The sequence below is a fragment of the Paramormyrops kingsleyae genome, chromosome 18, assembly GCF_048594095.1.
Source record: "Paramormyrops kingsleyae isolate MSU_618 chromosome 18, PKINGS_0.4, whole genome shotgun sequence".
In the NCBI taxonomy this organism is placed as follows: Eukaryota; Metazoa; Chordata; class Actinopteri; order Osteoglossiformes; family Mormyridae; genus Paramormyrops; species Paramormyrops kingsleyae.
In genome coordinates, this window is record NC_132814.1 from 18,757,861 (window position 1) to 18,780,833 (window position 22,973).

At 44.9% G+C, this 22,973-nt stretch overlaps 2 protein-coding genes across 7 annotated transcripts; both read left to right on the plus strand.

Moving 5' to 3' along the window:
- The first annotated feature begins 298 nt into the window (after positions 1-298).
- LOC111837103 (nuclear receptor coactivator 6) lies at positions 299-14,132 on the plus strand. Of its 3 annotated transcripts, XM_023798922.2 has the most exons (13): positions 299-455; positions 1,567-1,878; positions 2,615-2,770; positions 3,465-3,587; positions 3,791-3,916; positions 4,052-4,810; positions 5,983-6,332; positions 6,432-7,168; positions 7,258-7,367; positions 7,734-10,745; positions 12,024-12,057; positions 13,031-13,212; positions 13,470-14,132. In XM_023798922.2, the coding sequence occupies exons 2-13, from the start codon at positions 1,689-1,691 to the stop codon at positions 13,520-13,522; spliced, it is 5,832 nt and encodes a 1,943-aa protein (XP_023654690.2). In that variant the 5' UTR covers positions 299-455; positions 1,567-1,688; the 3' UTR covers positions 13,523-14,132. The 3 variants fall into 3 exon arrangements, with proteins under 3 accessions (XP_023654690.2, XP_023654689.2, XP_072558023.1); XM_023798921.2 differs by having other exon boundaries at positions 300-455; positions 5,983-7,168; XM_072701922.1 differs by having other exon boundaries at positions 300-455; positions 1,710-1,878; positions 5,983-7,168.
- Positions 14,133-15,113: 981 nt separating this feature from the next.
- Positions 15,114-21,232, plus strand: LOC111837052 (protein spire homolog 2). 4 transcript variants are annotated; one of them, XR_002836558.2, is made up of 16 exons: positions 15,115-15,819; positions 15,995-16,026; positions 16,178-16,357; positions 16,787-16,912; positions 17,271-17,321; positions 17,535-17,699; positions 17,789-17,869; positions 18,000-18,129; positions 18,236-18,354; positions 18,551-18,596; positions 18,723-18,841; positions 18,949-19,059; positions 19,795-19,862; positions 20,272-20,299; positions 20,433-20,629; positions 20,713-20,824. XR_002836558.2 is itself a non-coding variant. In XM_023798812.2 (16 exons), the coding sequence occupies exons 1-16, from the start codon at positions 15,531-15,533 to the stop codon at positions 20,879-20,881; spliced, it is 1,836 nt and encodes a 611-aa protein (XP_023654580.2). In that variant the 5' UTR covers positions 15,117-15,530; the 3' UTR covers positions 20,882-21,232. The 4 variants fall into 4 exon arrangements, 2 of the variants coding, with proteins under 2 accessions (XP_023654581.2, XP_023654580.2); XM_023798812.2 differs by having other exon boundaries at positions 15,117-15,819; positions 20,433-20,554; positions 20,713-21,232; XR_002836559.2 differs by lacking the exon at positions 19,795-19,862 and having other exon boundaries at positions 15,114-15,819; positions 20,433-20,554; positions 20,713-20,727.
- Positions 21,233-22,973: the final 1,741 nt, after the last annotated feature.

Here is a 22,973-nt window from a genome sequence, read left to right on the forward strand (position 1 = left end):
TCCAGTTTTTATTTGAAAAATTAAAGTCCTAGAATTCTTTAAAATATCTAGATGTCCGAGTTAACTCGGCACTGTCAATAGATGTGGGTTAGGTATCTCTGTTACTTAAATTGCTGTAGTTGATTGCGATTAAACTGTAACTTAACTATTGGTCCAGCCCTTAACAAGATACATCTACTGTTGCTGGATTGTAGGTACATTTCGACCAATCCGGTTGTCCGTTACTGCAACCATAGTTATCTTGCAGCGTTGTGGCCCTACGCAAACGGCGCAGTAGTTAGCGTACAAAGGAAGTTTACGTGCAAATTTCTTCGAGAATGTGGAGAAAACGCGCGGGGGGAGTGACTCTTGAGATTGGATTCATTTGTTCCTCCCACTTCGTGCGTGTGGTCACGGTTACCTGGTGCCTGTTTTGTTAATGAATAGGAGGGATAATTTCCAAATGCACTGACCTGGTAAGGGATTATTTATCTATTTATTTATTCATTATGAACATGAAAATATATTAGCTACATTACTTGCACTGTGTTACCTATCTGGGAAACGTAAATAGTTCGAATACTTTTACTTATAAGCAGACACTTAGTGCTGGAGCTGGTGCTCCTGGGTCATTAGCTCAGTATTGGAGGCTGGGTCCATGGTGGCGGAGTGGAGCGCTAGGCAACCCGGGGCCTTATGCCCGGGCGAGGTGTGAGCCGCCAACGTCTGGATGGGAGCCGGGAGCGCGCGGTTTACTCCTGATCCGCTGACGGAAAGGCTTCACCCGAGCATCCTCCGCTCCAGCAGGGGTGAAATAAATGCAGACCCCCCTATATGAAGAGCAGGATGCACATCGCTGCATTATCTGGATGAGGTTGCTATATAAACAGTGCGAAAAGTACAGTTGGCAGTTTGCGAGGTGCATTTAAGTTCTTGGGAAACACACTGCCATTAACGGAAATTACCCCATACATAAAACAAATAGTTGAAACTGATAAGTAACCATTTACTGCGGTTAGTAAGATCCAGTGGCAAATGAATCCGCAAGAGAACGGGCCGGACTGCCAGACGTACCCCAGCGCTAATCCCCCTGCGTACGGATATCGGCCGTGAATTCCACCTGTTGCTATACTGCTCGCTTTCCAATTCCCATTGCAATTTTATTAGTAAATAATCCACTTCATGACACGTTATGTGTTTTTAATTTTAATTATAGCAAATATGCAGTCTGATTTAATTAGAACTCCGACTATAATAAACCATTGATACCATCACATAACGAAGTATTTAGCTATGTTTCAAAAACGGTAAATGATCGCAATAATGCATTCAGAGATATAAGGTTATGAGTTTATTTTTTACATATGCAACGCATGGTTACAGATTAAGCAAACGATAGAACGGTCACTAACTCATGTTTAACTTAAGGCATGATCAATCTATGTGAATATTATTAGCAGACATTAGTTTAAGAATTTATATCCAGCCTTTCATTTTTAAACCAATCAAAATCAAAGTCGTAGTCCACTATTCCATATTGTCCGCATGACTTTTGTGTCATATGCATGTGTGTCACGTGACCTGCAGATGTACAGCTTAAGGCCAGCAGGGTAGCCAGTGTGGGACGGTACTGCTGCGGCTCTCCGCCGGGATTGACGGCGCACCGGCGAGCGCCAGCGACACCTAGTGGCTGTGCGAAGGCTGTCGTGATGTACTCTGAGTCTGGGCAGGGCTGTAGTCTGGAAGATGATGACGGTAACCATGGAAGCAGCTTGTCCTGTATGGGGCAGGAGATGGAATCCACAGTCTTCATCGCCTTCCTGGGAAGTATGGACGATGAAGACTTCCAGGAAAAACTTGACAGCATCTTGAGCGGTATACCTGGCTTACTGCAATTAGGTGAGTCTGTGAGTGACATTTTTTGGAAATAAAATTACATTCTGCAAAAATGTTCTATTTTACTTATTTGCTTTGTGATTTGTTTGGGGAACGGTGTAGAATTTACACACTCCTCCTCCAGGCTGTGACTTCATTTCACCTTACCGGTAATGATGCGCTTGGATGAGAGTGCTGTCCCCCATAGACACTCTGATCCACAGCGGACAGCCCTGCTTGAGCTGGGGGGGGGGGAGAGGGAGAGGGAGGGAACGTAGCCATTCAGTCGGCCCACTGAACACAAGCCAGTTTGGGGTTTCTGGTCCTCATCTCTGCAGGCTGATAATGCAACACAGCAGGGGCCCAGTTGTTGGAAGCAGCATTAATGACTGCAGCACAGGGCGTCTGGCAAAAAATATGCTGCGTTTTTTTAATAATGAGAAGACACAATAATTACGGCCCAGGAGTAAGATGGACACAGACCTAATAATAAATGGACAGCGTTAGCCAGCCAATTCCTTTGGGTTTGGTTACTCTGTTACTCAGAAGCGGGGTGAGAGAGACACTGGCCTTAGTTGAAAACCGATTGGCCCCCACAATGCCCTCTCGCCTGTCACTCTGCCAATTCAAAACATATGATTGGCTAATAAGGTTGGCCTCCCTGTATGAATTATGGTTCCTCTTATGCCCTCCACCTTAAAAAAAAAAAATTGCGGAATTGCCCCTGGCTCTCCCCCTGGTTGGTTCCACTTGCCGTCAGATGTGGAGAGACTGCGCCCCCTATGTGTGGAGCCGTGGAACAGCGTCCGCGTGACCTTCAGCGTCCCCCGAGATGCCGCCGAGCGTCTTCGCCTGATGGCCCAGTGCAGCCAGCAGCAGCTGCGAGACTTGGGCATCCTGTCCGTGCAGATCGAGGGTAGGGGAGCCTCGCCGGGCTGACCTCGTTAAACGGGAGGTGTAACAGCACAGCTTCATTTGCAGACAGCTCCTTCGTGTGTTGGACAAGATGACTAGCTAGTGTGTGTTGAGCTAGTGTTTGTAAATTACAATGGATTGCTTACTTTTTAATCTACAATATTTATTTTTGTATTGGTAACTCTTGGAAAATTACTTCATTATATTCTTAATTTACGACATTCACTTTCCAAATGTTTAGTGACATCACAGAGTATTTTTATGATAGGAACTAAATAATTCCCATCAATTAATATCCCTATGGCCAATTAGTTTATATTGCTTCAGTTTATTTATGCATATTTTGACTTTTATTTACAGTAACCCAATAAATCTTTTCATTCGACTATTTGCATGTTCAAAGAGAACTTTGTTACATGCATAGAGATTGGCCTTATGGAAAGCAATGATTCAACAGTATGCAAAACGTCAGTATTATTCTGATCTCTGTGTCAACACTAGTTATATCCGTTCCTGACTGTCCACCATTGGTGTGTTAACATTCTGATATTCGGTTATTCACATTAAATCGCAGGGGATTGGATGAAACTGCACCAATTGTAGTCCACTTAGAAAAATGATAAACACACTGATTGGCTTAGATTCCCGTAACTGTATGAATATGAAATGATTGATGTGTCTCTGGTTCCATTCAGGGGAGGGAGCCATAAATGTTGCCTTTGCGCAGAATAGAGGTCTGGAGGTCAGGGTCAGTGGACCCACTGGAGCGGCCGCCCACATGAGGATGGATGGGAGTTTCCCGATGCACATGGGTCCAGGTGGGGAGAGAGCATGTCTTGGGAGTTAAATGCCTAAACCTACCTAAGACATTAGTTCTGATATCAGAGAAAATGATAATAACCACTAGAACTGAAAATAAGTTCTGTAACACTTCTTCCCGAAACTCGGAAAAACACATGAATCTTTTGTATCATTTGTTTTTAAAGGTTATATTTTTACAGATATTTTTTTCCCATTTGAGGTGTGCGGGTGACCAACCCCTCTGAGCCAATGGTTTCCCAATGCCCAGGAATGCCCCCCCCAGGGATGGTGGCAGGGGCCACTGGCGAGTTACTGGTGAGGGCTGCCCTTCCTCACTCCCCGGCAGGTGAGATCTCGCTGGTCCCACAGCTTTGCTAAGTGTCCTAATGATAACAAGGTTCTGGTGGTAAGGAAGGGCCTTCCTTTGGCAGCTAGGGAACCTTGCTGGGCATTTTGTTTCACCTCTGTGTTTTGACCTTAGACTCAACGAACTCCATGGCCTTCAGTCCCTCCATGCAACACCAGCAACATCAGCACCAACAGTCTTATCATGCTCAACCAGCTCGCTGCCCAGTCCTCATGCTCTCTGTGCCTACCCACATGCAGTCCGAACGGCAACTAAACCCAGTGACCTTGCACTTTCAACACCAGAGATCCCAGCTCACGCAGCCAGGGGGCACTTGTGCTCCATTCAACAATCAGATGCCCGTTCCGGCTGGATGGAGCCGGCTCCCGTCTGGTGTCCTGCAGCCGCCACCCACCCAGGGGTCCATGGGTGGGACCTGGAGGAATGGGCTTCAGCAAGTTCAAGTGACACAGCACCCCTCAGTTCTAATTCCAAGACAGCCTCCACCTCCGTACCCCTCTGGGAGTCAGCAAGCTGGCCAGATCTTCAATGCCATGGGGCAGCAACAGCAACCAGGACCCCAATTCATGGCCCCGCAGCCAAACGGCCTCCAAAGGCCAGCTGGACCACAAGTCCCTGCGCCTCCACTACCCTATGCAACTCACCAGGGTCACCTCAGCTCAAAGTCCCCTGTTTCTTCCCCTTCTCCTTTCCGACAACCCTCTCCCCCAAAGCCGGGACAGAATCAGGCCCACCTGGGCCCCCGGCTGCCACACGCCATCAGCTCTCCAGGCAGGATGGTGTTCAGCCAGCAGTGTGGTGCTTCTCCTCCAGACGTCATGGTCACCTCCCAGCAGATCCAGGTGGCCCAGGTCCCCCATGCTGGATCGGGAGGTATGTGTCACCCCCCCGTATTCAGCCATTTTCATTTATATGGACATTTTCAGGCCACTTTACATCACCTTTACTCCACCATAGACATGTCCAATCGTATTCCCCTGGGTTTAGTTAGTGCACAAGGTGGTCAGAGGCAAGTTCAATGTCGGACCTGAGAACAAACCCTCAGCTGCCAACCAGCCCGAACTTGCCACATGCAGGAACCGACATCTCAGTAATGGATCTGTATGAGGTGTAACCACAAGATGTCAGGCAGACAGTCATCGATCTTTGATCAAGCGATATGAGAGCATGAGTCTGCATCCAGGAAGGATGGTGCTATTGCTCATCAGTCATTGTCACTCCTGATCCTTTGCCTGCAAGCTGTTGGTCCACAAATCCAAAAGCAGGGCAAAGCTCTCAGTATAGAAAGTCAAGGATCTGCAAGACGGTAATTGCGCTGGAAGGGAAGATCACGCCTAAGGAGAATACAACCTAAAAGACGTAACATCTTAACATATAGCTGTAGATAAATGTGGTTTAGGCAAACCTCAAATAGGAGGCGTTAATTCTGGTTTATTGTGTAATTCTGCGTAATGTGGCACATTGGTTCGGTGGGAGGTACCGTACCCTCCCACCTCCAAAGCTAGGGGTTCAAATCCCGTTTGTAGTTTGCCTGTCCTTCCCATGTCCTTCCCATGTCTGCACGGCAGTGCTCTGGGTACTCTGGGTACTCTGATTTCCTCCTGTGGTGCAAAAACATGCGGGTGGTGACGCTGAATTTCCCAAACTGCTTGTGTGTATCTACGGCGGACTGGCATCCTTTGCAGGGTCCCCAGGCCTCCTGCTTTCTGGGGTCGGCTCCAGGCAGCCCGGGACTGGTTAAGTGGTTGAATGATGGATGTATAGAAATTTATTTGGTTTGGACACATAACTCCTATAGTAACAATTTTGCGGATTTATCTAGATTTTGTCCAGGTTTTTCCAATTCGGGTTAAATCCCAGGGTCCCTTCTGGAACACGACCTAGTGGCAACAGACTATGAGTTACTATAGCAGAGTTCTGTTTCTAAAAATGTTTCTTGAGTTACTATGGTTCCAGTATGATATGTGTGGTTGTCTTAAACTGTGTGCATTACATGGATTTTATTATTTGCTGACCTTTAATCGTATAATTTTAATGAATTTCAGGAGCTCTCAATTCTCCATCTACCCTGAGTCATATGCAAGGGTCACATGATCAGAATGACTTCATACAAAGCAACCAGAGTGGCATGGCTAGCCAACCACTGGGGTCCACCACCTCCCAGGGCAATCACACCTCCTTTGCTGGCCAGGTGGTTCAAGGCCAAGTCGGGGGAGAGACAGTTGTCACCAGGCCTCAACATTCAAACCCGGGATTGATGGGCAACCAGAACTTCAATGTGGGCCTACAACAAGGGATGACTCCACCCACATTACTAGGAAAAGGGCAGCTTATGGGCAACCAGGGGAACCAGTCAATGATGAAGCAGCCAAATGCTATGATGACAGAGATGATGGTCAGTCAGATGCAAGGAAACAAGCAGGACTTTGGGTTTAATGGTCAGATAATGAGGTCCCCAAACATGCAAGGTAACCTGGTCCAATTTCACACTCAGATGGGTCAACAACAGCAGCAGTCGGCTCCGCAGCAGATACAACAACAACAACAACAACAGCAGCAGCAACATATGGAAAAACAGCAGTACCAGCAGATGATGCAGCAGTTTCAATCCCAACAGCAACTCCAGCATCAGCATCAGATAACACAGCAACAGGTTCAACAGACACAGCATGAGAAGATGCAACAGCATCTAATTCAGCAGCTGCAGCAACTCCAACAGAGTCCAGTGAATGGCAATGCCGACCAAACAGCAGGCCTTCATCCAGCACTTGTGCAGTTTCAACAGCAGCTGGAACCGTTTCCGCAGCAGGATGTTCAGCAGCACACACGGTCACTTGGGGATAACACTATCATCTCAGAGGAGATGCCTCTGCAACAGGCATTGCCTGACCTAGAGAACCAGCATCCACAGATAGCAACTACCCAGTCAATGCTGGTAGGGAGTAGTCAGTTCTCTGGCCATGGGATGCCCTTCGACCCCCATTTTCCAGGACAGATGAGCATGGGAGACCAGTGCGTGCAGACCGGTGGGTTCACGGTCAACAACGACATCACGCTCACAAGTCCCCTTCTGGTCAATCTCCTTCAGACTGACGTCTCGGCAAATCACGTTGGCCCTAGCGGAAAGCAAGGGGTTACAAACCAATCAAAAGCAAAAAAGAAAAAAACCCCGAGCAAAAAAAAAGCTAAAGGTAATGCAGGATCATTAGCACAAGCAGAAGTTGCCCTTTGGTAAGTGTGGCCTGCAGTAGAAATGGGGAGAAAGCGATTATTTCTTTGTGATGGAAATGGCTTCATTAAGAGCATTGTGTTTTCTGCAGTGGACTTGACCCTCAGAACTCTGTGGAGGTGCAGTTGATGCATGGGGACCAGGGACCTGGAATAGATCCCACTGGATCCCATCTGCCAGACCTCCCCAACAGACCTACAGGTAAGTGTTGTATTGTTACCCGCTGATGAGTTATTACCATTCATGATCGCTATTACATATGTTAATGTTCTTTGATAGAGGTATGGGAATGTAGTGGGCTAAGCCTGTGTGCCTGTAATCAGAAGGTTGCCGGTTCAAACCCAGCCTCAGCACGTCTTCAGGTCCTTGAGCAAGGCCCTTAACCCCCAGCTCACTGGGTGCCACTACAGGTGGCTGCCCTTCACAGACAGCTTACTCTATGAAAAAGAGCAAGTTGAGGGAAGCGTAAAACACAATTTCCCCAAAGGGATCAATAAAGTATCGATTATTATTATTATTATTATTATTACTTAATTTTATTTTTGATTACTTTTAATTATTTCTTAGGGTTTCCAGGTCAACTGGGAGATCAAAGGGCTTTACATCAAATACCCATTCAGTTTGTGCAACAGCAGAAATTGCAGAGTCTGCAGGTGCCCCTGGGTCAAGTTGGACGAATGTCCCAAGGCCAACAATTAGGTCAGACCCAGGTCAATCCACACCAGTTCCAGCCTCAACAAAAGATCCAGCAGCAGCAGCAGCAACATCACCAGCTGAATCACCAACAGCAGCAGATGATAATGCTCATGAGGCAGCAAGAACAAGCTAAAAATAGAATGCCTCTCTCCCAGGGAGTCCTGTATACAGCAGATGGCCAGAGGATGCCTGTTTCTCAGCAGGGAAACATGCCAGTAATGATTAACCTACGAGGCAATGGCAGTGTCCCACCATCCCCTGACAAACCGAGGGGACTTCCCTTCATGATGAACCCACAGGTAACTGCGAGAAGGATTCCTGTCCCTGATTCGGTACGGGGAAGTCCATCACTGAATTCAGATGAAGCCTCCGGAATACACGTTCTGCCGACTAACACTTCTAATGAAACAGGAAGTGGTGTGCCACATATGGTTCTTAATCAAGGTTGTGATCTTCAGCCGATGAAGTCAGGGACTTCGCCAAAACCACAGCGTCAAGGAGCAAGTCCCCAGAAGCTGCAGCAGCAACAGCCGCAGCAGGCTGGCACGATGCCAGCTTCACATAGCCTTCATTTCACCAGCATTTCGCCCAGCTCACAGGGCTCCAGGCCCAAGACACCCAACCCAGCTAGTCCCAGGCCATATCACAATCCACTTCCCGAAACCAGTCGGCCACCTAGCACTGAGCCCTCTGAGATCAATCTCTCCCCAGAGAGATTAAATGCTTCAATAGCTGGTCTCTTTCCACCAAAGATAAACATTCCTTTACCTCCTAGGCAGTCTAATCTTAATCGAGGATTTGACCAGCAGGGCCTTAACCCCACGACCCTGAAAGCCATTGGGCAAGCCCCTACCAATATGAATTCACTAGTGAATGGCAACAACAATAATCAGCTGTCTTTTCTTGAGGCTAGCAATAGAGCGATCCCAGGTGGGAAACCTGGAAGCCCGGTGAGAAGAGCCAGCCCAAGCAACAGTAGACATGCTAGCTCAGCGTCAACCCGCAAGACAGTACCTAGCCCTGGACGCCAGAAAGGCACTAAAACGTCCCTATCTTCCCCGACACACCAGCAGCCCCCGGTTAATAATGCAAATGCAACGATTCGCCATACGCCCATGCACCCTTCTTCTCAAGATGTGCCTGAGATCCAAAATCCGTTCCATGATCGCCATGGCTACCCCACTGACATGACTCGTGAAGGACAAGGAATACAACCTGTGAAGCATCAGTTTTCCCAGCTTACAAGTGACCCTCCAAGGGAGAATGTTATAAGTCCTCCATGTGGCGAATGTGTTATTGGAGAGCCAGAAATTCAGGATGTAAAAAAAGCAGAACGGACTGAGGCTTTATCTCAACAGGGACCTAAACCCAATTCTTCAGTAGCTCTGAGGGATGTCCCAACCTCTTCAAATCAGCTGTTGGACAGTTCGCTTCCAGACACAACTTCTGTAAAACCTGACCAGGATCATACTTCAGAGGGAAATATGAGTGAAAATGAAAGCACTGTGGGTGACAAAAGCCAACTGCACTCTGATGTCACCACCCTTACAGAAAATGAACAAGAAGTGAAGTCTAAACTCAGTTCAGCTACAAGTCCCAAACTTAACCCATATGTCCATCAAAACCTCATCACTGTTGTCAGTTCCAGTTCAGGCATTACTTCCAGTTCATGTCCAAAGTCAATCAACAGTTCCATTTCCGGTTCTCACCCTAGTGTCACCATTAACCAAAACCTTGGCCCTAACTCTACCACTAACTCCTTGACAAGTTCTGCAGTCTTGCAGAGTGTCACCTCAGGTGCCTCCGTTCCTTCCAACCAAATCACTATCTTTGTCTCCTCAAATTCCATTAGTTCTTCTGTGAACACAACTTCTAGTGGAGTCCCAGCCTTAGTCTCTGCTGTAGTTACTGCTCCTAATGAAGGTTCTGCACCCTGGGAAGGAGGAGCCATGCTTACTACAACTGCACATAACTCTTGTTCCCCTCAGTTTCCAACAACTCCTGTCTTAATCAACTCAATTCTTCAGGATCCTGCTTCTTCCATTCCCCACGGTACAAATGTTATGTCCCTACCAGTAACTGCAGTGGGGTCAGTAAAACTGTCAACAGATCTCCAGCTCGCACAAGTGCCTACATCAGCTCAGTCTCCTGTAAATGGCATTCACAACAACCAGGCAGGTCATGAACTTGTTGCACAGGTCAAGATGCCCTCAAACCAAGTTGCTGCTGTTGGCAATGTTTACCATTCTCAACAGCCATTCCCTGGAACCCTAAAGCAGGAAAAAGATTCAGCTGAAGAAGTTGCACTAAAGCATAATCCACTTGGGCAGCTATCTCTATGTCTCAATACAGCGAAGGCATCCTCTGTCTCCAAGCCCCTGTTACCGGCTAAACTGTGTTCCAGCCCAGGAACTGCTGCTCATTCTCAAGAAAACCCCATATCTACTACAGTTTCCTTGTCCAAGAGCAGCCCAAGGCAGGTGCTCATGACTGAATCAACTGAAGTTCCGTCCCTCACTGTAGAGAAAGTGGATGAACAAGCAATTCAAGTTTCTGAGGTTGCAGGACAATCGGACCATACATCCAGAAGTATACTACCTCACTCTTCCCATCCGGCTGGCCAGTCAGAGATTCTTGAGGGACACCAATCCACTTCTCCTCCAAAACAACCTCCCCAACCTGTTCCAGAGCTCCCCTTTCCCCCTAACTTTTCCCCAGCAGACACTGCTGATCCTGGACCAGTTTTAGTCAGCTCTGGAGCCATATCAGCACCACCCTCCCCAGATGGGGAGCAGAGCCCACCTGCAGTGGTTGAAACCAGCCGACCGGCTCCAGAAAGCATCCAAGCTGTAGAACCCAGGTTAAACAGTGCACAGCATACTGGTAAATTTTGTTTTACAGTTTATCATATGCCTTGTGTTAGACTTACATGAGCTGATTTTTGTACAACAAAAATTTTTTAGAAAATAACTATTTTACTAAGATGTATAGGGTGGCTTAGTGCATAGAACCGTAGTGTCACACCTCCATGGTGAGGAGTTCAAATCCCACTCTGTATGTGGAGCTTGCATGTTCTCCCCCTGTTATGTGAACCGGTGTCTCTAAGGGCGCTTTTCCACTGCACCAGGTACCATACTTTTTGTACTTCAAGGTGTTGGATGATGTGCATGGTCCAAAAATACTGGACAAATCGCATCCCATCTCAAAACAGGACACAGCATTTTATTTATATGACCTACGGCATGCTTATAATTCATTATGACATCTGGCCAGCAAATCGATCTTTCATTTTCCCCACCATAAGAAATGTGACGTTATTCCACTAGTAAGCAGTGGCACGTTTCATCACTGGAGATAATAGACAGAAGTATATTGGTTATCAATAAAATTTTCCAATGCAGAAATATGGAGATCCAAGCCAAAAAAAGTATTCATTAAGCATTTAATGTAACTAATATACAAAAATGATCCCATCTGCTCAATTTTTGCTCCACTACTTCAATCTCTTTACTTTGCCCTTCTACATAACTTCCAAGTGAGCTCTGGTGTTTGTGGTCAACCAGTCAGCAAAGTTTATCACTATAAGCCCCATTCAGCAGCTCCAGGTCAAGCAAAAAGTACCTACTCCAGAGTAGGGACTAAAAAAAGGTTCCGGAACTACCTCAAAGGAACCACAATCATCTGCTGTGGAACCAGCTGCTACAGTGTAGTTGCGTACATTCCCAGTGATACTTGTTTCCCATCCAGGATGTAGTCCTGCCTTGATACCTGTGCTGCCTGGATTTTGATCCAAGCCCTTCCATGACCTTAACTGGGACAAATGGTTGGAAGCTGGATGGATAGATACCTGTAACAGCGACTTTATGTTAACATAAGTGTTTCAGTTCAGCATAGCATTGTATCAGTATCCCGTTACTAATTTTATTGTTATTTATCATATAATATTGTATATGTAAGAATTATTACCTGAGGGATAAGTAGATGATCCCTCCTAATATTTTTGCTTTTCATATCAAACTGAAGAAGGTATATTGGACATGTTGTGATATTACCAGGGTGATTAGTACCAAATTGATTTTGAAATGAAATAGTGCTCGGGTAATGAGTGCCAATTTATTAACCACATGTCTTACCCCCCCTTCCCTCCCCCCACCACCAAAGGAGATGACGGCGGAGCAGCTTTAACCGAGAATGGGTAAGATGTCATCAAGGGGGGGGGGGGTTGATATTACGCCTTATTTAATTCCACATGTCCTGTATGACCGATAAATAGCATGCACCGTGTAGTATGTTACCCCTGACTGTTTAATATGCAGATCTCTTCATATAAGCAGCAGAATTCCATTTCCCATTCCAATAAACATCATGCATCTCTGAAGGAGGTACTAAGAAATGGGGTGGGGGCTTAGAGCATTTCCCCCCAGAAGGATTTGGGCATATTCCAAGTAGAAGTGTAGAAGTGCAAGAGTTTAATGCATGTGGAATGTGGTGACCAGAAATATCTCTGAGTTTTTGTTGATGAACATGCTGTGTAATTTTTTTATGGCTCAGGGCTGTACTGCATACAGGAGAAGAGCATCTAGCTCTCCGCATGAGTTTTGGTGGTTAGAGGCACGGTACCTTAGGCCGGAGAGCTACCGCAATGCTGACTGGTGTCACGGATGGGTTTCGGAAATGATCTCAGCAGGCCAAGCATATTAACTGGGCCTTTTTGTTTTCTTCACTGGAGACCCAAGATTGGTTCGCATGTAAAGGCCCAAATTTTCAGTTACTCCAAGTCTTCTAGTCATTGACGTTTAGAGCAGGGGTCACCAACATGGTGCCCCCCGCCCCGGGCACCAGGACGCCCCCAAGGACCACGAGTCGCCCGCGGACCTGTTCTAAGAATAGCACAACTCACCAGTGAGCAGCGTCTAAAATTAATTTTATCCTGTTGCTATTCTTCTTTAATCATATTTGCATTTATATAGATTTGAAAATGACAGTATCTAAAAAAAAAAGCATTTTAAACATGTTTATTATACTGAGCAAATCTGTTATTTAAGAAGAGTGTATCAAACTGGTAGCCCTTCGTATGGCTCAGGACCTGTGAAGTAGCTCTCAGTTTCAAAAAGGTTGGTGGCCCCTGGTTTAGAGTGAGCTGCTCCTCTTATTTCTTTTTTAAAAAGGGATGCTGTGGGTGAACCAGAGAAATCCAACCCTGCAAGCCGACGCAGCTCATGGGCAGAGGAGGAGCCAGATGAAGGGGCTCCTTCGCCACTGGAGGTGCCTGATGGAGGACAAAGGAAAAGGATGGAGAAGCCGGGAACTGGGTCTGCCTCCGTCATCTGTACCACCGCCACTGGACAAGGTCTAACATATACTTATTATATTATAATTACTCTGTTGGGTTGTATCTTAGCTGGACAAAGAATATAATCAGTCTATTAGCTAAAGTTTTCAAGATAATGTCGTTTTAAGAATGGCATGAACTGATGAATACCCACTGCCATAAATTTAAAGGAAGAATTGGCAGCCTCCAGAAGTGTTAATGGCCGTTTGCTTTGATTAACAGGCAGAAAGTTCAGAAGTATTTTTTATGCCATGGATACTCTCTCTCCTTTACAGATACAAACACTGGAGCAGGTCCTACCCAGGCCAAGCGGAGGAAATCAAAATGACTTCTGAATAGTCAAAGCTACTTGATTTCTTTCTTTTTATAATGAAGTAATCATACACGTTTGTCTGACCAGTACTACTGTGTCTAAGGTCTGCTGCAATGCCGAAGATTTTTGTTTGATTTTAATTGCTGGATTAATATATCGCCTATAGTTTCTATTATATAATTTTGCTGAAATCAGAATGTAATTTTCCACTTTATTGGCGATGAAATAGGATGAGAGATTTATTTAATGCCTTAGCCATGATTTAGATATGAATAAAATTCACAGCAGTAGCATTTTTAATAGGCTTTAAACTTAAGTCACTTTTTGTTAATGTGAGATCTGTTTAATTATCATGGTTCCTAGACATTTTTCTTTTTGTATGACCCAGGTGCAAAGACGTAGCTCTGATTTAAAAAAAACTCTGTGAAAGTTATGTGATTTAATAACAGGCAGCTACAAACACTTCAGAGCCTTTATAACTACTGAAAGCTACAAACCACTGTACCAGTGCACTGAATAGTCTTTGTAACACTGGACTAACTGGCTTAGAGTAACACCACTGTGTGCTTTACCAAATGTGTGGCGTTTTTTTCGAAAATAAATTTACTGCGATAATACAAAGTAACACTGATATACATTTTTTTGGTCTTATTCCTAATAGTCGCGATGTTGGTGATTTTAATCACTAAATGAGTCAAATATGGTGCAGTAAGAATGGGAGGAAACAGGCCTCATTTTTAATAAGTGACCATGTAATCTATAGTGTCGGTGATGTTCCCAATTAATAGGATCTTACCCTATTGTAATATAATCGTGTCATTAGAAAATGTAATAATGGATATAGACACACTTGTGATACCAGCCAGGGTTTCACAACAAATAGTCAATGTACAGATACCTGTCAAATGATGGGTGAGCAGGGGCTTTCAAAGCGGTGGGCGGGATTATGCACGTCATTCTCCATCTGGTTTATCCTATTGGTTATTTTACTGATGACATAAAATCCAAACATCTCTCAGCCACTAATCCAGTACAGGGTCACATTGGGGCCTGGAGCCCGTCCCAAACAGGAGAGGATCATCCTGGATGAGAGGCCAGTCCCTCACAATTTACATGACTTTTGACTGAAAGAGGAAACCCACAGAGAGGGGGAAATAGGATTCAAACCCCCCCCCCATGCTAGAGGTGTGAAACAGGTGCTACTAATACGTCAGCAAGAGAAAGAACTAAACACACGTGGATAACGGGGCAACATTAGAACTCACGGAAAAGCGAAATATAGAAATATGAAGCCAATATCAACATGTAGCCTATTAAAGTGTTTTATTGGCTATATTTATAATCATTCATTCACAGGGTTTCCAACTTTGGTCAGGTGGCTGGCCTGAGATTTTCAATTCGAGACAAGTCTGCACATGTATTTTGCATGTATGTAACAGTTTTATTACCTTGCAAATAACCGGTTGTGTTTGCAAACTATTTCAACGCTTTTGATGTAGCTAATTTTAGGTTTATAATGGAATAATATAGTTACCGTAGGATTCCTTGCGTGAACGTGGGAGTCTTTGACATTTAGCGATAAATGCAGTATAAGTCAGGACATCTTCCAAAACAATCATGCTTGCAATCAGAAATTCATGATTCATGATGATGCCGCTTTTCTGAGAAAGATTGTCTATCAGGCGGCTGGTCTGTGTAACAGCCATCCAGGTGGAAAACGTTACGCTAATTACAGAGCCACGCCGACGGTGGAAAAAAAGGAAAGAATCACTTTGATTTCCATGTTTGATCGTAACTCCAATTACTTTGGCTCCGATGGTTAACAACATTTTTAGTTTAGGCATCGGTTTAAGACAGTTCTTTAGTATTATTAACACGTAACGCACGATTTAAAGTGTTTCCCCGAATCACTTCCGAAGGTGGTATCAGCTGTAGGGTACTTGTTTTGTTTTTGATGAATTTGCTATCGTAGACTGGAGATCCTGCCCAGCAAAGAAACCTCCCGGGTGTAATTGACTGAAAGATGGCCGGGAAGGGTCTGTTAAAAGCTTTGCAACTGAGCTCGCACGCCTTGGAGCAAGTCGAGGGGCGTGTGTCCCTGCCCGGCGTCTCCCTCATCTCCTTGCACGACATCCTAGAGCTGCAGGACCAGCCGGTGAGTGAGGAGCAAGCCTGGGCTTTGTGCTACCAGTTGTCCGTACTACTGTCCGACGGCGGCGTCTACGGCCCCCGGAAGGCTCTCCGGCTCCGAGACACCGACGGGATCCTTCTGACCGGCGACGGCAGCGTCCGCCTCAAAGTGAACGAAGCGGGTGCGTTTATTTTCTTTAAAACCTCTCTCAACGCTGATTAAGGATCACATCAGCTATTGTAGAGAATTTAATCTTTGTGAATATTTAGTTTCACGTATAGGCTACATATAAAAAAGTAAATTTGCTAGCAAAACTTTAATTGGTCTAATTCGTTCATTCTGTCATGGACCTTCAGAGAACTATTTTACCTTGGAGACTGAAGATCAGGTAAGTCACATCCAAAATTCCCCGTAATTTAAAGCCTTGAAACTAAGCTGAAGTTCTGTAGCCTAAGCTCTGCCAATTCATGGCTACCATGAGGTTCAGGAATGTGTGCCTTCGTCCTGGCTGTATTTCCATCGATTTGGAACCTCTCCAGGTTGTGGATTACCTTGGACGACTGATCTACTCCTGTCTGGACTGGGGTCTGGGCAACAATGTGGAACGTGAGCTGAATGCGAGCCTGGAAGGTCTGGTCTGCCAGATGACTAAGGTCACCCTCGGCCAAAACATGGAGGACTCCTTTCAGCCTGTGCGCACCCTCGCCGAGGTCATCCAGGTAGGAGACCTTAATCTTGTGGTAGTTGTAGTCTGCAGTCTTGTGGGGTTTTTTTTTGTTTTTTTTTTTTTATTTTAATTTTTATCTGAAGTTAATTGCAAAGATAAATCAGACGTATCTCACACACTGATTTTGCTACTGATTATACTGCTACATACGTTAAGCCTGTTTGTGGCTCTGTGGGTTGTGGCCGAAATCTCAAGCAAGGCCCTTAACCCCTAGTTGCTCCTGGGTCTATCTGACCCTGCTTTCTAAATCGCAAGCCTCTGTGGATAAATGCATCTGACTTGAAATAAAATCTGAGACTGAGTATTTGTTGCCATGTGCAAGGTGTAATGACTGCCACAGATGATCGAGGCACGATTACTCTGAAGCTTAGTTGGAAATGCTGCTGATTTCCACATGCCTGTTTGTCATCCCTTGGCTCAGATCTGTAAAGACCGTCTGTACGACCCGGACCAGGCCGCACACCATTACAGGAAAGTGTGCTGCACCCTCTTCTCGGAGACTGTGGAGTTGTGTCGGTACCTCTACACCATGCAGTGTGCCAGAGAAGTGTGTACAGGATCCCTGTGCAAGCCAATCTTCCTGCCTGTGTTTCTATCGTGTTGCTGTTAAGCACATATCTCATGTTTGTGGACCATTTACTATGGATGGTTACTACTAGATGTTTCTGTCTGTCCATCCATCCTCCAACTGCGTATCCTGGTCAGGGTTACAACCTGTCTCAGGCAGCATGGAGCACAGGGCTGGGGTATAGCCTGGGTGGGTTTAGGTGGTCAAACAGCTGCTTTCATATGAATGCATCATGCTGCCACTGCTAACATTGTTTCTGTGACCTACTGGTTTTAGGTCTGTATGTTGGTGTGAAGTTGACATGTTTTTTTATGTATATGTTTCTGAATATTACCAGACTCTACAAAAGTTGGTCATAGAACCAGAAACAAGAGGTGTATCAAACTGGGTAGGTATTTTTCTCTGTTTACAGTTGTGCGATGTGTGACCCATACGTGTCAATCCGGCTGCAGTGAATAGTGTGGGGGGTGGGGGGGAGAGTTACTGACTGGGGAAGGGGCAATAGTGAAACTTGTCTTTGTCAACATGGGTAAAATAAAACCATATGTGTATATCTTGAGTTGATATCTATGGTGACCATGCATGCATTTTCTTTTTTGAGGTATTTGCGTGGAAAACCCTGGTGGATGAGCTGAGCAGGGGGGTGAAGCTGAGGCACGTAGAGGAGCGCCTGAATATGAGTGCCCCCTTGCCTGCGGAGCACTCCCCATTCCAGCAGCTCTTGGAAGACATCCAACACCGGAGATTCAAGCTACGCAAAGTCCAGGCGAGCCGTGCTGTTTCGTGTCTGGCTCTGCTGTTTGACACTGAATATTTCAGGTCGGTTCAGCCCTCCTCACGTTTTTCCTTCTGCAGACTGTTGATAACAGACGTAAGTGGATGGATCCCCATGGATCTCTTCTGGAATTTGTCCGTTCGAGACCCAAACTGAAGCCTGTGAGTTTGTAGACCGCGGTACGGGGTGCCAGGAGTATGGCATCCTCTTTTGGGGTTCCGTTGATTCGCCGTGGTAACTCCTGTTGGTCAGCAACGTCATCCTAGACCCGTCCCCATGTTCTCTGTGCAGGCCTCTGATCGAAAGCTGAAGACCCGGCCCACAGAGGAGGCTAGCGTACACGAGCTACTGATGAAGGAAATTCAGTCGGTGGACCAACAGAAACTGTTATCCTCACATAAAAGGAGGTTAGCACGTAAAGGTACTTTCAACTGATTCGACACACGCTTTAAGTGCTTGGGAGATCCGGAAAGCAGCTCTAATTTTTTTTACTTCAGTCAAAATAAAGTGTTTCTCGACTTGCACAGACAACCCCGGCTCTCCCACAAGGTGCCAGAAGTCTGCGTTTGCGGATTCTTCCTCTGAGGATGCCTCCTTTCTACTGAATCCCATTTTGGTGCCTGATCTTCCGGAAGACGACTGTGAGGTAGTGTTCTGCCCAGTGATTGATTGATTGCCCCCTGATGCTTTTCAGACTCCATTTACTTGTAAGTGCTTATCCCTCCCAAACTGTCATAATAAGGATAGGGAAGAATGAGCTATAACATAGATATGCAACTGGTCTAGCTTCTCATCGGATCAGAGTAACTTGTACAAAAGCTGCCAGCTCTTTGTGCTTTTAGGAAGATCTGCATGATGAGAAATTGTTTCGGAAGAACAACATAACAGGTACAGACCTTGCTAATTGCCCTCAGATGTGTGTATATAGATATTGTAATGCTTGGGGGCACATGCTTTGTGCTGGATGTCCCTATGTTCACCCAAAAGCTGTACTTCTGCCTTGGGTGTGTTCAGTACTGGAGCAGGAGTTGTTCTTCCCCGTGCTGTCATCTTCGCCCATGGACCCCCACCATGGCTGCTCCAGGATGAAGCAGAGGTCCCGTTCCCTCACCAGCAACTTGAAACTGCAGTCTGTACGTCTGCTGCCCTGATCTCCCCTAATGAGCTTAACCCTGTGACTCTACTTGACAAGGATGACAAGTCAATCACTGATCCTGATGAGTCCTCTTTAAACGTGAAGGTCCCTGGAAAGGTAGCTGTCCCTTTAACTATTGCTGAGGTCATCAAAGTGCGCCAAATGGAGACAAGGGCCCGGAAAGCTACATCCTGTGACAGATACAAAAACTGGAGGGTGAGCATATCCTGTAGCGCCATATGAAATTAATATTAAGAGAAACCTTATTGATCTCAGGAGGAAAGTGTTGCACATACAGCAGTAATTTCAGAGTTTAGATGAACATACAGCTGGGGAAAAAACTGAGACCACAGCACAACTTTTTGTTTTACTCATTTCTCTATTTATGGGTGTGCGTCTGTGAATTTATTTTTTGTAAACTCCGGACTGGTTCTTTGTTTCTCATTTATGAAGGGCTTCTTCCTTGCTTTATGGAACTTCAGTCCTGCTTCTAGGAGCCTGATATGAACTGTCCTAGCAGTGCACTTCACACCTGGACTTAATGTTTCCCGTTGCTTTTGAAGGTCACTTGAGGTCATCTGCTGATTCATGAGGCACTGTCGGATAAGTTAACGGTCATCTCTGGCATTAGAAAGTCACTTCCGCTCTTTACCTGACTGGTTTCTAGTCGTTCTCAGGGTCTCCTGCTTCACCTTCTTCTTGTGAACTGCTGTCTTAGAAATTTTGAGGCTGGAAGCAGCCTGAGCTCAGTGTAGCCTTCTGCCAGCAGAACCATGATTAAACCAGGATTTAAAAATGCTGATTTGTTTGAAAATGTAGAGTGGTTTTATTTTTTTTTTCTATGGCTATATAGTTCAAACAAGTGAACCAATTTTCTTAGGTGTACAGATAGAATGTACTGAAAACCAGAATATTGGAATATTAAGGTGATTCCAATTTGCCATTTTGCAGGTGTGTCACTGTTGCTCGAAGAGGAGTGTATATTTCACCTGGCATAACTTGTGCTCCCTATGCAACAAGTAAAGTCTTCCTCTCTATCAAATGTGTTTGTATTTCTGTTACATTGCTCTCTACACTTATTCTTGAGCCGGGTCTAGATTTCAGAAATGAATCACCAATGAGTCAATCATTTAATCACTGGTATGGGTTATAGTATAGAATACAGCAGTGAAGACTCCTGGTTGTTAGTATTTAGCCAGGGCTCTTCAAATCTGGTCCTTGATTCCAAATCCAAGCCTTGTTTTCAGTTTTTCCAGGCAGTTAATTTAATAATCACTGATTCTGATTGGCCACAGGCTTCACACCTGGCTCACAGGTAAAGGAAAGCTGGAAAATCAGCAGTGCTCGGACCATGATTTGAATAGCCCTGATTCAAACTGGGTGAAACTTTCACTAGGAGAAAGTCAACTTCTATCTCTTCCCTTTCAGTGTCGTATGCCCAGAATGCTGTATTGAGGTAAGGAAGCTTTGCCATATCTTTCTGTGATATTTGGGAGTATTAAAACTGCTGTTCTTGGTCACCTGTTATATCTGATTTACTCCCCCACACCTTTTTAATTACGTTTGTGTCTATATATTTTTCATTGTAGATGCGGATTCCCTTTAAGTGGTGCATAAATCTCCCAATGAGCTTTTTCAAGAAGATCGTGCTGAACAAGGACCAAGGCAAGAGCCAGTTCTGGAGGGAACGTTGGTCCTGGGACAGCTCCAGGTGACCAGCACGACGTGCCTTGCATGTTTAGAGGTCCAGAAGAGCTATGTTCTGATCTCCATTCAGGATGGAAGAGTGTGTGCCACTATTTTTTTGGCAAATGGTACAGTTTGTTTTTCAGAGAGGATGCAGTTGAGGTTTTCCTCTGCTTTTTCAAGGGTTCCCCTGGTTCTGGAATCTCAAGTGATGGCTTCATTCCCTCCAACCAGCCTGGCCATGAGAGATTGGCACAGCCAGGATGTCTGCACATCTTGCAAGGGTTACTTGGTGGACGCTTGTGACACCGTTTTCAGGCTATGTGCCAAGACCGGTGCCCAGGAGTGCTGATACCACCACCATACCACCACCACCCCCGCCCGATTTGACCAGTTTGGTCGTTCGAGTTTCCTTTATTGCCCCACCCCCCACACCACCCTCTGCACCCTTTAATGAACCACCATCTTGTTTCAACACAAGTGGATCAGTTTCGTTGTTTTATTTCACTTTCATTTCTGTAAATAATTAAATGCCCCATTCATTTGGCACTTCCCAATCAACATTAACCCTTCCTATTCTACCCCTGCACACTAGGTTTGAGTGTTTTAAAGCCTTAAGTGATTTTAAGATTGCTTGTTTGTTTGTTTTTGTTTTTTCCCCATTTCCAAAATGGAATAAATATCTATTGAAAGTTGAACTTCAGATTTGTCTTATGGTGTCTAAATGTTTCACAGCATTCCACAACTCTTAACTGCTAAAAGTACAAGATTTCATTTGCTTTTATCAGTTGATAATCGTTTGGTTGGGTTTTTAGGTTTATAAATTGTGACGTCCACCACAATTCAAAATTAATCTAGGTACAGGTCCCTGTTTCAGTTTTCAACTTATAATTCTGTTCATCAGAGTTTTAAAAACCATTAAATCATTATGGTATATTCACCCAATTCAACAGTCTGATCAAGACTAACGTATGAGTACTGATTGTGAATGGGGAAAATTACAGAAATATCTCTTAACTTCAACAAAAGAAAAATTCCTTAGTATTAAGGTCCATAATATTCTTCAATTCCAGGATTGTTAGTTATGTTTATAACTGTGTTTTTGGTGTAGTTCTATCTAATGACTTGTGCCTTGGATTTGACTAAACTTTTATATGCATACGTTTTTAAAACTTTATAACTCTATGGACATGGGAACCTAATGGGGACACTTATTTTTACTGAATATCGTCTGGTCTTGTTCTGTACAGCTGTTGCTGGAGGTTGGATATTAAATAGATCTCATTGAGTAAATGTCATTGTATTCACTCTGTGTGAAAAGCTGGTGCCTTTGTACAATGCCGTGCTTTCATTTTGCTGACGTCTGTTGTCTCTTAGAAAACCGATTTTGTACGGCTAACGTTGCTGCCAGAATAAAACTGTTAATCTGCACGTTTTCGGATGGAAAGTTGACAGTAACGGTCAGGGTCCACGGGGCAGCCTTTACTGCCGCCCTCCTCGTCGGTGCCCCCTCAGAAGCTGGCACTCTAGGTGGCCGCTTACGTCACCAATTGGGTTGACCGACACCGGAAGTAACTTTGCTTTTGGTTGAGCTACCAAACATAGTCTGGTTGGATTTAGCATATGTGCTGGACAGATTACTGGAATTGTTGTGATTGTCATATAGTGACGCACAGTACACTATATAAAGTCAGGAAATGAATAAACATTGAAGTGTTAATGTTTGACCACCAGAGCGAAAGCTGGAAACCCCTGTTTCAAGCTGTGGGATATTTTTAACCTCAATAGGCGTGGAACTTGACAAGGAAAAATCCTGCTTCCAGTTTAGTTTGACTCTCCTGTACATGATGTATGGAGCTTGGCTTTGAAACCTAAAGCTGAGATGTTTTTATTTATTAATTATCAATTTTAAAAGATTTTTCCAAGGCTGGGGGGAAGGGCTGCAAAAACATTGTGTCCCTTTACCTAATAAAGATTGTTTTTGCTGTGGTGGATCATGATTAACGGTTCCCTTTTGTGGAGTTTGTGCATCCATAGGCTGCACGCATATTTTATCACTACGGAGAGGACGCCAAAAATCAGTTACCTTGCAAATTTCGACCATCTGCTAAATGTATGGCATCCTGTGTTTGTTGCCAGAATTGGTCAGGTTGAATGGCCTGTTGTTTTTTTACATTTTTTTATGAACAATCTGTGTTCTGTAGTGGTGTTCTGCTTTCTGTAGGAGTGACTATCGGATTGGTGATACTGAGACAAGCTCTTTTGTTACAACAGGATTTACAGAAGTCGTCCTGTAGAATGACAGTTGGCAATGTTCATTGTTAAGGTATAATACCACTTTGCGTGCTTTATCCCATGAGCAACCGATGATTTCAGAAATGTACAGGTGAGAATTTTCAGTATCAAGGCCTTTCACTTCCAAGGACTGTAATACAAATTTGGGC